Genomic DNA, 14,583 nt, shown 5'->3' with positions numbered 1-14,583 from the left:
CTAAAAACAGTAATTTAAGTCTTATTTGACCCTTTTTGGGGGGATAAAATAATATAATTTTGTTTGTTGTTTTAGCTTACATTATTTATTTATTGTGTTTGCATAGCATCAATTGAACTGAAATTCAGGTGCTGAATACTGAAACATTCCCTAAAATGCAGTGGTGGATGAAATATCTATTCGTACCTATTATTTGGGTAAAAGTCAGAAAGTATTTGATATTAACTACGCTTAAGTATCAAAAGTTTTTTAATCATATTAAAAGTGCTTACATATCGAAAGTAAAAGTACAAGTAAATGCTGGTATTAAGAAAGCAAGCTGTCAGAATGTTTTAGTTTATTTCATGGTAATTTGCACCACCTTCAAAATGGACACTATAATACACTTAAAGAAAATCGACTATTGACTCTTTTTCCTTCCCTCCTTATTTTGTAGTAACTAAAATGGGTAGAGGAAATCTAGCGGAGTAAAAGTATATATTTCATTTAGAAAATGTCGTGGAGTAAAAGTGAAAGTTGACAGCAATTGAAAATAAAAATTCGAGCAAAGTATAGATAGGCCCTGCTCCACAAAAAAAAAAAAATACTATAACAAAGTATTCTTCCTTTGTTAAGTACCCTCATGTTGGAAATCAAAAGGAGTCCTTGCACACTGCAGTGAACAAGAGACAAACGAAGACAACACTGAGAGATTTCTGTTATCAGGCTAATTTTTAATCAGATGTCAATCGATTTTTTTTTTTTCGTTTCTAAACTATTTCCTTGACGTCACGGTTTCCGTGCGGGCTCCTTTAAGGTTGCCAGGGGTTACGGGCTCACATGTCAGAACGAGGAGAATTGACGTCAGTGACGGCTGTTGATTGGTTCTCAGCCGTATCCGGTGGGGCAGCGGTCCAGGGCTCGGGAAAAAAATCGAAGCGAGGAGGATCTGGTAACGGTACGCTTTGAGAAATATCATCCATCCCGAGTCGCTATCGAAGGGCTCGGCAGGAATTAACAGTTTCTTGTGAGTATCTGTGTTTTTCGGCTCGTGGCTCATGTGACCTCTGGATAGGTGAAATTTGTTTCCTTCGTCTCTCGTTTGTTTATGATAGAACTCAAGATGGCGTCATTGGAGGAGAGCTTTGCCTTTGCACGGGGCTAACGAGCTAGGCATGAAATAGACACACTCTCGGACACAACGTAGGCCAAACATAGTTAAGCAAACGTATACATTATTTGTTATTTACATTTTTGGGGGCGCATTGGTTTAAATAATTCAGAGAAGTTCGCTTTTTAGCATTAGTCCGCTGGCTGTAAGTTACTCGGCTGCAGCCGTCAGCCTCCTCATGAAGCCTTCCTGACCTAGACGGTGTTACAGACAGGGCATTTGCTTCACACTGTCTCTAAAGGCGAAAACATTTACTCTCTTCCTAAACCATTAGATGTGTTATCACCATCCATCCTCCTGCATACCCTGTTGTCACTTGTTCAGCAAGGTCATTTGTGCATCGCAGTGTTTTCTCTAATTCAATTGACAGCCCGCTTTTTAGCAGACAGCAGGGGTGATGCTGCAGCTCAGTAACTGAATTAGAGAATTGACACGTTAATTATATACTTTCACTGCCTCACATATTCCACATAACTAAATAAGACTTAATAATGTTAGGTAGAAGGGACTTGCTGTTGTGTCTGTAGTCTTAGATCTTAATCTATCCCACCTGCTCTGAAAACAGTATCATTTGTCACTTAGTTATTCCTGTAGTAGGTTTAGATTAAAGCAAGCCTGCCAAGTTTCCACCACGAGTTTAGTTAGTTGCATAAAGGCTTTGCAGTCTCATCTTTGATAACATAGCTAGTAATCTCCCCTGGGCCTTGGCAGATTAGAAATGATCTGAATCCTATTATACTGATGCACTTGCATGATTGTGTAGAAACAGGATGGAATCGGTCTGTTTGTCATTTCACTCACTTAAAATACACATGTTGGTTACATGAGGCCTTCCTGTTTTAGACTGCACAGCTAGATCAAGCTCAGAGCTATCTGAAGAAGCTTATATCACAGAGGCCGATCACATGATCGGGGATCTGTCAGGCTATTTTGCTCAGCAGCGGCATTGTGGCCTGAAATGTTCAAACCTCAAGCAAGTGAATTTACTTTCATGGTTTGGTTTGTTTCACAGGGGATTGATTCACCGGCCCTCATTTCAGCATTCGTCTAAAATTAGGCCTTGTGTGTGATACTGCCTCTCTGACTGAATGCTTCTTTCACGCTGACGAAAAAGTTAGATTGTTTTGAGTAAATAAACCCAGGACATACAGTGTGCCTGTCCCAGTTTGTTGTTTGTGGTCGGACATGTGTGATCACATCATATGACCAGTTTTCACTCCTGACACTGAGAAGCACTCAAGCTCCTCAGTGCCAAAACAACACCCCATCTCTCAGTGCCTTCTCACTCTGGTTCTATTTTTCTCACATTCTCACGTTTTCTGTTCATCCACTTCTCATCACGACACACAGGCACCCCTACTCTGTACTGTTTTCTGGTCATTCTGTGACTCCACGCTGTGCAAGTGATGATCTGAAATCGTGCTCCTTTTCCCCCCCTGTTACTGTCCACTCTGTACAGTACAAAGGTTAGAGGTCACAGAGCAGGGTCGCGGTTGTCGTCATGGCATCTGGAAGTACGAGCAGCGAGGAGGAACGGAGCCTGAGGGAGTGCGAGCAGTACGTGCAGAAACACAACATTCAACAGCTGCTGAAGGACTGCATTGTCCAGCTGTGCACCTCCAGGCCGGACAGGCCCATGGCCTTCCTCAGGGAGTACTTCGAGAGGCTTGAGAAGGTTTGTTTGTGTGTGTGTTTGTGTGTGTGTGTTTCTGTGTGCTTTTCAGTTGTCCTGATGAAAAACTAAACATTATATACTTTATACTTATATACTATATTACACCAGGCATTTACTGTCTCATACGTCAGCTAATATCTAGCCTTAAGTGCATTATTTTTTTCTGTAATGTTATCAATAAGTTTAGTAATTAAATTTTGAATTCGGCCTCTATAACTTTTTAACTTTTTTTTTCATTATCGTGTTCATAAATGTTTGTTGTAACATTAAAGGGGAACACCACCCAAATTAAGAATTCTTTTATATTATTCCCATGGTCCTGGGTAGTTTGATCAAAATTTGTTAACATGAGCTACTCACTTTTAAAGCCAGAAACCACAAAACTAACTCTCAAAATTGTGTGTGCATGTATGAAGTCTGTAGCTGCTCCATAGACGATATATAGGGCCCTGACTTTGTGGACCCACAGAATGTTTGATTTCTTTTTTTATATGCGAATAAGCTTCATTCCCTTGAACATTTCTCAGTTTAGAAATAGAAAACGTTCACATAAACTCAGAAGATCCCACTGGGTGCTCTCAGTGTCTTTTCACACATCTTTAATTGTCGATGAAGCAGTTACAGACTTTGTACCCAATGACATCACAAATTAGAGTTTTAGCACTCAAGTTTTTTTATTTTGAAAAGTTACTCATGTTCACTATTTTTTTTTTGACCGTTTGAAACCATAGAAATATCATTTATGAATTCTGACAATGGCTGTAGTTGCCCTTCAAGCGCAAACTAATTAGCTTTCTAGCAAAGATGCTTACCCTATTTAAGAGCTTCACACTTGTACACAGAACAAATGTGTTTCTCTCACTTTGCAACTGTACATTGTGAACAGACACTGAGTTGCAGGATTTTTGTGTACACTATACAAGTGTTGAAAAAGATGTTGGAATTGCCAAGTGCACATTTACATTTGGATCAGGCTTGGAGAGGCTACGTTCAAAACCTGATGCTAGATTCGCTAAAAACATGAGCTAAAAAATGTAGGCAAAGTTAAGGTTGCGTGATTAAAACACTCAATTGAATTAAAACATGTATGCACAATCATTTAAATTTCACATTACCACAACTGTTAAATGTTTGCATCTGTTAAACGTTCTGCAGCTAGAAAGATGCACTCAAAAATATCTACTAGCTTTTTGTTTCAAGGTAGGATTGTTTAGCATTCTTTGAAGTGTCTTTTATAGCTTATCATCATTCTCTTATATGTCAGATTTTTTTTTAGATGCTTACTTTACAGAAACCTTTAAATCATCTGAAAGAATATCATTAGCTGTACCAAAACATAGAACTGAGAAACTTAGCTGGAAGCAGTTTCATGTTTATATTTTGTAGCCTCTGGAATGACTTGCCAGACGGTCTAATGTCTGCAAAAACACTGGATGATTCAAGGACGAACTCCAGACTTAAGTTTTAGTTGTGCTTTTATTTGAACACTTGATTAAATCTATATCTCCCTTAAATGTTATGTTGTATTTTATATGTGTCTGTATATGTTGCAAGGGACTCTTTGTGTAGCTCTTAATTGAAATGGTGCTTTTATAAATAATCATTTGACATACAATGTGGATTGAGTGCAGCAGCTTTAAACCTTGCTGGCTGTCTCAACCCCCTTTCCCCTCTTTTCCAGGAGGAGGCCAAGCAGATTCAGAACCAGCAGAAGGCGAGCAGTTCCCGTTCAGACTCCCGCGATGAGGAGGTGTCTCCACCCATGAACCCTGTGGTAAAGGGTCGCCGGCGGAGAGGAGCCTTCAGCGCAGAGGTCTACACAGAGGAGGATGCAGCCTCATACGTCAGAAAGGTTAGCCATGCGTGTGTGCAAGCAGCTGCAAGAGTGTCGCAACACTTAAAATCTACACCAACGATCTGATACCGTCTGTGTTATGACAAGTTGCGTGTCTTTTTCTCAGGTCATTCCAAAAGATTACAAGACGATGGCAGCCTTGGCCAAAGCTATTGAAAAGAATGTTCTCTTCTCACACCTGGATGACAACGAGAGGAGGTACGTCTCTTGATTAAATGAGTCTTTATAAATGTCTTAGTAAATAAAGTTTTGATGATTTTGTTCAGCTGATGAACTCACAAATCTGCTCCTTTTCAGTGACATATTTGATGCAATGTTTCCAGTCACCTACATCGCCGGGGAGACAGTTATTCTGCAGGGTAGGGTGACATGTTTTCACTGTAAAGTTGAACAAATTGAAATCACAGCACGTCTTTTTGTGATGCTAACATTATTGTTGTTTGCACCCAGGTGACGAAGGTGACAATTTCTATGTTATTGACCAAGGGGAGATGGATGTGAGTATTTAATCTTTGTCGTAATGTTTTTCCTTATTCAGTAAATCTTTTTGTTGTTGTTGCTGCATTTTAACACCTTGGTTTCTACCCTGCTAATCTGCCAGGTGTATGTGAACAATGAATGGGTGACTAGCATCGGGGAGGGAGGCAGTTTCGGAGAGCTGGCCCTGATATATGGCACCCCGAGGGCGGCCACAGTTAGAGCCAAGACCAATGTCAAGCTGTGGGGCATCGACAGAGACAGCTACAGGAGAATACTTATGGTAAGGAGACGTTTTATTAGTACACATCGGTCTATAATGCAAAGAAAGATCATTTATGAAGCTTGCTTGAGATGTATGTGTCATTAATGTCATTTAATGCAATTCTCGTTAGCCTGTACACATTCTCAACTGTCTTTAATTTTTATGCAATTACTCTAAAACACAACTGTCTTTTCAGGGAAGCACTTTGAGAAAGAGGAAGATGTACGAGGAATTCCTCAGGAAAGTGTCCATTCTAGGTGGGTTCATTTTTTAAAATCAGCCTCATCCTGCAACTTAAAAATAGAAGACGAGAAGCACGTAACTTGTGTTTGGTGCTGAGATTAAAATAACCTGAAAGAGCATTTAAAAATACCTTGTTTAAAAAAAAAAAGAAGAAGGTTCAACCTTTTCAAATGAGACTTTTTTTTCTTCTGGGTTGTCTGTCATTTCTTCTGACTCCTTTCTTCTGCGTTCTCCTCTCCGCAGAGTCTCTTGACAAATGGGAGCGTCTGACAGTCGCTGATGCCTTGGAGCCCGTCCAGTTTGAGGACGGACAGAAGATTGTTGTGCAGGGAGAGCCCGGAGATGAATTCTTCATCATCTTAGAGGTAAAACTTTTGTCACTAACTTTGTGTCACGCACACACATGCCTGCATGCATGCTGTGTGTGTCGCAATACCAGGACTTTACCTGTGAACTTTGAAGTTTAATCAGTTCTATAATTGACTGCTGGCCTCATTACATCAAACAGTTTAGGAAGTGTTGGATCCACTCATCGTGACTTAATGCTGCTTCATATTTTCAGATGTTGGACTCCACAGAATATTTAAACAGTTTCAGTCTCTCACCCACACATGCACACCCTCTTGTGGTGGTTTGAAACTGTGGCCCCGCCCTAAATATGTGTTTAATCTATGAGATAAAACAAGTAATCAATTAATTAGTCAGTCAATCAACCGAAAACGGATATCAAAGTTAATTTTTAATGTGTAAAGTCATTAAATGGAAAAATGTGACAAACAGGGAAGGCTGACGTCACACTGTGTTACGCCTGGAACTCGAGCATCGTAGAACCTATCGGTTGTTTTTCCGGCGCCCGTGTTAAGAAGTTAAAGCAGCCACACCGCCTGCATGAGCAGCGCTGGTTAGGTGCATCACAGTTCAGGCACATCTTGAGAAAAGTTGGTTTGCCGATTTTTCCTGATCTGCCTCGTGTGGTTTTCAGTAGAAAAAGACCATGAAAATTGTGTTTTGGTAATTCTGTTGACTCTTTGATACTTTTTACTGCAGTTTCAACATCTTTATCTATCACAGAGATGAGGAAATACAAATATGTCCGTTTTAATCAAACTTTTCTGCTTTTGTTTCAAAATAAAAGTCTTCGGACAACGTCTCCGTTGACAGAATCCCATCAGTTGTTGACACAAGGCATTTTATTGTGAAACGCTTGCAGGACCGTGTTGTTGACAATGAGCTTGTGCGACTTCATATATGAGCAGACTGTGTGCTTATATGCTGAAATACAGTTCAGCAAGCAGCTCTGCTGAAGTGTCACAGCAACAACGCTGCTTGTGACGATCTCGCTGTTTCCTGTGTGTGTGACTGTAGTCAAGCAACAGCTCTTTGACAAACTTATCACGTTTGACTCCATTGATCCATAATTTGGCGGCCCAAGGGTGGATTTCAGACCTCGATCCACTACCTGTACTTACAAACCCAGACAACTTAAAGCCCACAGGCCAAATACGACATGGCTTTTCTAATTCACAGTGAAAATAAACTGATTCACACTGGGCATTTTTTAAAATGCATTGGATGTAAATGAGTTGGGAAAAAAAAGAACATGTTAATCAAAACAAAGTGCCGGGGATAGATTCTGAGCGTCCTAGAGAGCGGTCCCTGGCCCCCCTGCAGATTTGCAAAAGTGGTCCCTTGGAAAAGCAGGTTAAGTCTCTAATGTAAACCATCTCATTTTTGATGAAGAGCATACACCTTGAATAAGATTAAAGGTTACAAATCTCTTAAAGCTCATGAACACTTTTACAGTAGCTGGATGCAAAATCTGTGAATTCACAAGCTGGCAGATTGTGTGAGCACAGCTTTATTTGCAAGGTAACGTTGCACTTGTCTTTTTGGCCTAAATTAGCCAATTTAATCAGATAAAATACAACAGGTAAGCAGGTATAACCACCATAGCAGGCACAGCTAACAGAGCGCGTTCCCACGCAGCGTGACGTACCTTTACATTCCCTGTGCCGTTTTTGTTTTTTGTTTTTTTGCCTTTCATTTCTGTCGGCGAGATAAATAAAACAATTAGAAGAAATCATTTTTGATGGAAATTATGATGGGAAATGTTTTTATTCTTATTTTGATAATGTATTTTTATGACATTTTATTGACAATCAAATTAACCAATTAAGCAAGAAAATATTCAGCAGATTAAAAAGAAAATTTGACTTAATTTCATATATTCTCTGTATTTCTACTCTTGCCTGAAAACCTGTTCAGTTCAGTGTTCTTTTTATGTGACTCCGGGGCCCCGAAAATTAATAGGCAACTCTCTGTTACCACAAAGTGAAAACACATGCTAAGTAATGTGTAACTCATGCATGATTCATGATGATTTAATAAATAATTGCTGGGTGTATCTTGAAATCCTGTTGCTTACTGTAAGGACATCTAAGAGTTAATGTGATTACTTAATGCTAAATGGATGTTTAGTTGACTTCAGTTTCACAGTTACTGTTGTGTTATTGATGATTTCAAAACCTATTTGCTACTTTTAGACACTTGAGTCATTCAGATACTTTTGAAATGATTTTTTTTCTTCTGCTACAAGTGTTCATGTAACTAAAGTCTAGAAATGGAAAAGATAAAGATGCTCGATCCAAACTGATTTATAAGTGTGTGTGTGTGTGTGTGTGTGTTTGTTCAGGGTTCTGCAGCTGTGTTGCAGCGTCGCTCAGAGAACGAGGAGTTTGTGGAAGTGGGGAGGTTAGGACCCTCTGACTACTTTGGTAAGAACATTATCTCGACAGCCTCATATTAATTGATAATATTTTGTGGTACTGTTGGGGGTTAAAAAAGGAATAAAAGATGTTTTTTGCATCTCGATTGCACTGCTTCAAAATGAGATTTCTATGCATGTCAGTTTTTGAGCCACGACAAAGGCCAGAGTGTGGCCTGTAACAGACAGTGAGAAGTCTTGCTTTTAGTCCAGCCAAATGCCTTTCGCTCAGTGCCCCAGTGCTGTGATTTTGTCAGGGACTTCTGGCCCCAGCCGGTCAGATAAGAAGTGAGGAATCAGCAGTCAATGATGGTATAAGCACTCAGTTAAACAGGTTTTATTGTAAGTTTCCGCAACCATGAGAGGTCCTTGTGCTCACCGTCATAAATGTGCACACAAAATATCAGGCTGATCAGCTGCAGACAGACAGGTGCACAGACAGGTGGACAGACGGGTTCACAGACGGGTGCACAGACGGGTGCACAGACGGGTTCACAGACGGGTGCACAGACGGGTGCACAGACGGGTGGACAGACAGGTTCACAGACGGGTTCACAGACGGGTTCACAGACGGGTGCACAGACGGGTTCACAGACGGGTGCACAGACAGGTTCACAGACGGGTTCACAGACGGGTGCACAGAGGGGTTCACAGAGGGGTTCACAGACGGGTGCACAGACAGGTTCACAGACGGGTTCACAGACGGGTGCACAGAGGGGTTCACAGAGGGGTTCACAGACGGGTGCACAGACGGGTGCACAGACGGGTGCACAGAGGGGTTCACAGAGGGGTTCACAGAGGGGTTCACAGACGGGTTCACAGACGGGTGCACAGACGGGTGCACAGACAGGTGCACAGACGGGTTCACAGACGGGTGCACAGACGGGTTCACAGACGGGTGCACAGACACGTTCGTAAACGGAAAGCGCAATTTTCGGCACATCTCTAGGTTTTATTGTAATATTGCTACCCCAATGTGTAAAACCAGATTTTTTTCATTCTCAATTTAAGGTGCTACGGCATTTTGAGTTGAGTTGAAATTTTTTATTTTTTGTTTTTTAGTGATCTAGTTTTACGTTAATGCTGTAATAAGCGGAATTATAAGCGATTTTAATTTGTTGTGACTGTGAATGTTAAAGTTCAGTTATAACACTACTTATATTACTCATTTATAGTGTTTAGTACTTATACTACAGTGCTGCAGTAAGTGGTTTTTAGAGCAATTTCTGAACACACATTTTTGTTTTTTTATTTGTTGAAAATGAAATGCGGCACTGAGTGGAATTGTGATAAGAGCCAAATACACATTGTAGTTTGTTTACTTAGTTACTTACTGTTATTTTAGAAAGATAAGATTTAAAACCCTTAATGAACTGTTTAGATGCAGACAGCTTGTTTTGTAATGCAGTACAGAGCAAAACTGCCAAGCATATAAACTGGATTGATTTTAACAACTTTAAAGTAGTTGAAGTGTGTATTGTGCAGCTATGTTAGTCGGGTAAATACAGGTATCAGAATGAGACTCGTTATCGGCACATACTTATTATCAAATTACTCAGATCGGGATTGGGGCAAAAATACCTGATCGGGACATCCCTAAATATGATTTTGGAGATTTTTAACAGTTTGTTTCTTTGTTTGTTCTCTAGGTGAGATTGCTCTGCTGATGAACCGTCCCCGCGCTGCCACCGTGGTCGCCCGCGGCCCACTGAAGTGCGTCAAGCTCGACCGGCCTCGCTTCGAGCGCGTCCTGGGTCCCTGTTCAGACATTCTCAAACGTAACATCCAACAGTACAACAGCTTCGTCTCGCTGTCTGTCTGAAGGGAGCGTCTCTTCTCACCCACCGCCTTCCCCTCCCTTCACCCTTTCCCTCTTTTCTCCTTTTAGACCCAGGGTCCACCAATGCAATTTGCTTTTTTTGTGTCACTTTTATTCTTTCTGTTTTGCTTTTCTCCCCCCCCCCTTTTTTTTTTTTTTTCCACACAGAGATCATTTTGTTGTTACCACCCGTCACGCTGAGGTGACTTTCAGCCATTCACCAGCGCTTGTACCAGCTGCTGTACGCTACCTTGTAGGCACAGTTACATCACGTTACCTATGTTATATATGTATTTGCTGGTTACGCTTTCTTTTTCGACTTAAACACAAAGCAGGATTGTTAGGAGATCTGAAAGACGTTAGGGTCTCGGACTGATGAGACAGGACAATCAAACTTTACATGGCGCTTTTGGGGAATTTGTTACAGATTTATGTTGTAGATTGAGGTAAAGAGAGGACTCCTTTTTCCCGTTATAGAGTTTCCTTTTTGACATCGGTTAGCCTGAGTAGATGTACAGCATAGAGCAGAACCTAGAAACTGTAGAAGGCAGGACGGAGATGACGTTTTTAAGGTTTCTGCTACATGATGGTTGTGCTCTGTTTGTTTTTGGTTACCTTTGATTGGCACGATGACACAATGACAAGTCTGTTTTGCTTAGTTCAAGTGAGCGTGTACAACTTAAGGTTTTTAATTTTATCATGCAGCTACCAGGGTAGTGCCAAATGTTGATTATTGTCACAACACAAAGATGCATAGCCGTGGAAATGCAGTGCGTGTTCTGTTCCCTGACTATTTGGAGCTCCAAACAGGAAGTAGTTATTACCCTTATTGTCCTCTTAATTGGTAGAATGACCATACAAGAACTGCCTTGACTACTCTGAGGAAAAAAAAAGAAATTAAAAAAGAAAAGAAAAAAAACAAGAGTATTAAGTGTATTTCAGTATTCAATTTTTTAGTATATACCAAATAACTTGGTCACTCTTCTGCTATGGTTTATAATCAAAATGTTATCATAGTATAGTTAAAACGATCATAGTTATTATATTATTATCATTGACTAAATGATAAATTTATGGTTTGGAGTGATGGTGATCTTCAGAAAACTATGTTTAACTGTCTTTTGTAAACACTTATTTTTCCATAAATTCTATTTTAGGTGTCCAGTGCCACAAAGTAAATAAATGCTTCTTCTTGTCAACCGACAAAAAAAAACAACAGTATGTAATCGTATTGTGTAAAACGTCATGGGTTTTTAAAAATAGATCAAATGGGTAATTCCAGGTTTATTGAAGCGAAGTCTTGAAAAGAAAAAAAAAACAAGATGGTTTTAAGGATTTCAGGACATCTGAAGTATTTATGTATCGAAGCATCACAGGTGAGCTGACGGGCAGAGTGAGCTGATATTTATTTAAAACTAGTGTCATTGCTTATTGCCTATTGAAAAGGTGGCTGTCTTTTCATCAGAGTAGCTTGTGATCTGTTCTCTATGCTTACTTGGCATGATGTTTTAGGCATCCAGTGATCCGGTATGAATGGAAGCGTGTATTTAAAAAAAAATTTGCCCTGCAGCTGCGTGCGGGAGCAGGAACTTTGTCAAATATTTGGTTTGTTACTCCCTAGCTTAACTGCTTCATGACTATTTAGATGGCATAAGATGTTTAAGTCTGTTTTTTTTTTTTGTTTGTTGTTTTTTTTTAAAGATCTTTACCAAATCAATGTTGACTTCTGGATTATAGGCTTAACTCTTCATTCCTGCCTCACTTGTCTGTTCTCAGAAATGACATAGAACCTGTCATGTGTTTCTGTTTTGTATGGAGGCGAATAAGAGACAAAAGTACTTCGATTTTAACAAGCAGTGAAATTTGAAATAGTGAAATTTAAATACCACCTTGTTTATAGCATTGGAACATTTTACCTTAAAAAAATAAACAATCATGCATTTTATTTGTTTTTAATTCATCTCTTTGAAATTTAAGTATGAATTTTCTCGATTTGCCGTTTTCAAAAGCTGAATTTGGATATACTCCTTTTCAGTGTTCTGAAAATTCAAGTTTCAGAGTGAGAAAAAAGAGAATATTTGACGTGTATTTTTGGATCTGAATTTTAATGATGATCTGTGTGAATTTTTTCAGCTTGAATGTTATACCTGAGTTTGTCCAATCAAATTTTTAACAATCTATCATTTATTTTTTCAAATTCTGAAGCATGAATTTTTCAATTTGAATTTGTGAACACTGAGGAACATATATTTAATTTTTTTAAAATTGCAAATCAGTCGTTTCATGTTATATTTCCTAAGAGTTTGATTTAGAGCAAATACATTCAGATACCAATTTTTCAAGGTAAAATATTTTGATGCTATAAATTAAATGGTGGTTAAGCTTCAATACTAGGTATTCCGTGGCTGTTAAAATTAAAATAGTTGTGTCTCTCGTTTGCTTCTGTAGTTTTGTCTCATTCAGAGCGCTCGCTTAGAATCGAGATGTCTGTTTGTACGTCCAAAAAGATTTGATTTTGGTGCCGATTGCAGGGTAGTCAGGTTAGTGCGGAGAGTTTTCGTTAATGGGACATGAGTAATATGTATTTTTCGTTACAGTTAGATTGATCATCTTCATCTGATTCTTATCCTGATCCACAGGAAATGACTCCCGTTAGGGGGCGCTGGTTTGACTCTCCTTTATCGAAATATTGTTTTTGTGTAAATAGCGGCATCATCGGTTTTAGTCCAAAATGTTTTTAGCCACACTGCAATCGTCCCGGTTTGCCTTAGCTTACCTAACCTGGGCTTACAGTAGTCAGTCAGTCACTCCTGCTAGCCCGACCTTCAGTGAGTTTGTTAGGCCTGCAGCGCAGAGAGCTGCAGGCGATCAGAGGACCATTCTTTTTCTATTCTACCCTGTATTCAGTTTGACCTCCTGTATGTGCAAAGATGTTTATCCTTTTGGTATAGATTGTTCCAGATGGCAGTTTAAGCAATAAAAAAGTAAAAATGATTCAGCTTTGTCTCGGGTTTTGTCTTTTATGTCGCACCTTTTGACTGGGTTACTGTTCTTGTTATTGTGGGTCCAATTCAGGATCAGGGCTCCCCAATATATCGTTTTTGTGCCTCCGTGCCAGCGATAGCTGAGGCCTGTCGTCTATTGGCATTTGCAGTTAATTGGTAGCAGGAATGTCTCACTTGCAAGTGAAGATAGCATGAACTAGCACTTTGCTTATTTGCAAATGCCTGGAAAGTGCATGTTTATGCAATTTTAAACTTCCTGAACAAAGTCATGGAATTGGGGAAAAATATTGTAGAAAAGTTTTGAAAATTACCTGGTAAAAATATGTGGGAACCCTGTTAATGTAAATGGCAACTTGAGTGGTTGGGGAAGGCGTACAATCTTTTTTACGTACTCAAATAATGTAAAAACTGTTTTTAAACAACTTTCATTAATATTGTGATAAAAAGTACATAAAATCACTTAAGAATTAAAATGTGGAAAACAAATTTCCAAAAATTAACTTGTATGAGATATCAACTGCAAAACGTGTTTGTTATTATGATGATGAATTCTTTAATGACCATCTTTATGAGCACAAATTTGATTTAAAAAAAAGGTTGATTAAAAAAACAAGCATAAAAATAAGTTTTTCACACAAATTAAAGGGAATTTCAACGTGTGATGTACTGTTACCATAATTATGAATCCATGTTTTTAAGTTGAGTAAAATCTGAATTAGTCCACCAAATATTCCACATTAATGAGCAAGAATTGTGTCATATACTTAATTACTGTAATTATGAACATGGTTGATTCCTCATAGAATTATTTTATTGCAACTCATTTTTTTCCACTATATTTAAAGGAATTTTAACATGTTGATTTTGTTTGATACAAGAACGTTATACATTTCCTTTCATAACAAATTTAATAAGCAACTTTTTCAGCACTATAGTAAAGGCACCAGAAAGCACCAGGGAGAACAGAGTACATTTTAATATCTGTGTATTTATCCCAAGTAATATTATTATTGCAATATTCAATATGTTATTGTATATTTTCCTCATATTGTGCAGCCCCATCTGTCCACAAGGGGGAGACATGTTGCTGTACGTGCAGAAAAGCCTTACGATGATAAGGTATAAATTCCTGCACCTTAACTCAAAAAAAAAGTCAATTATATTTTAATCTATATATATATTATTTTTTCATTCCTCTTGTCAACTCTCATTATTTTATGAACATGCTTTGTCTGCTTAATAATCGCTCACTTTTTCCTATAAGAGGATTTAAGACTAAGCAACTTAGGTCATTTTTCCATGCAGTGATATTTTCAAATAATGAGCAAAG

At 38.9% G+C, this 14,583-nt stretch overlaps 1 protein-coding gene across 1 annotated transcript; it reads left to right on the top strand.

Annotated features, from left to right (window-relative positions):
• Positions 1 to 869: 869 nt before the first annotated feature.
• LOC121958592 (cAMP-dependent protein kinase type I-alpha regulatory subunit) lies at positions 870 to 13,242 on the top strand. The gene is made up of 11 exons (XM_042507626.1): positions 870 to 1,006; positions 2,610 to 2,825; positions 4,507 to 4,677; positions 4,787 to 4,878; positions 4,978 to 5,039; positions 5,131 to 5,177; positions 5,282 to 5,440; positions 5,619 to 5,679; positions 5,909 to 6,030; positions 8,358 to 8,439; positions 10,079 to 13,242. Exons 2-11 carry the CDS (start codon positions 2,652 to 2,654, stop codon positions 10,249 to 10,251), a joined length of 1,143 nt encoding a protein of 380 aa, XP_042363560.1. The 5' UTR covers positions 870 to 1,006; positions 2,610 to 2,651; the 3' UTR covers positions 10,252 to 13,242.
• Positions 13,243 to 14,583: the final 1,341 nt, after the last annotated feature.

This window comes from Plectropomus leopardus, chromosome 19 (assembly GCF_008729295.1).
Source record: "Plectropomus leopardus isolate mb chromosome 19, YSFRI_Pleo_2.0, whole genome shotgun sequence".
Lineage (NCBI taxonomy): Eukaryota > Metazoa > Chordata > Actinopteri > Perciformes > Serranidae > Plectropomus > Plectropomus leopardus.
Note: the sequence above shows the minus strand (reverse complement) of the source record. Positions and strands in the feature narration are given on the sequence as shown.

What these genes read in the sequence shown, in the direction of transcription:
- LOC121958592 (XM_042507626.1), top strand. Translation starts at nt 2,652, where the DNA reads ATGGCATCTGGAAGTACGAGCAGCGAGGAGGAACGGAGCCTGAGGGAG. An exon ending in CTGGATGACAACGAGAGGAG is followed by an intron (nt 4,879 to 4,977) that starts GTACGTCTCTTG and finishes GCTCCTTTTCAG; the next exon opens with TGACATATTTGATGCAATGT. An exon ending in CAGGAAAGTGTCCATTCTAG is followed by an intron (nt 5,680 to 5,908) that starts GTGGGTTCATTT and finishes TCCTCTCCGCAG; the next exon opens with AGTCTCTTGACAAATGGGAG.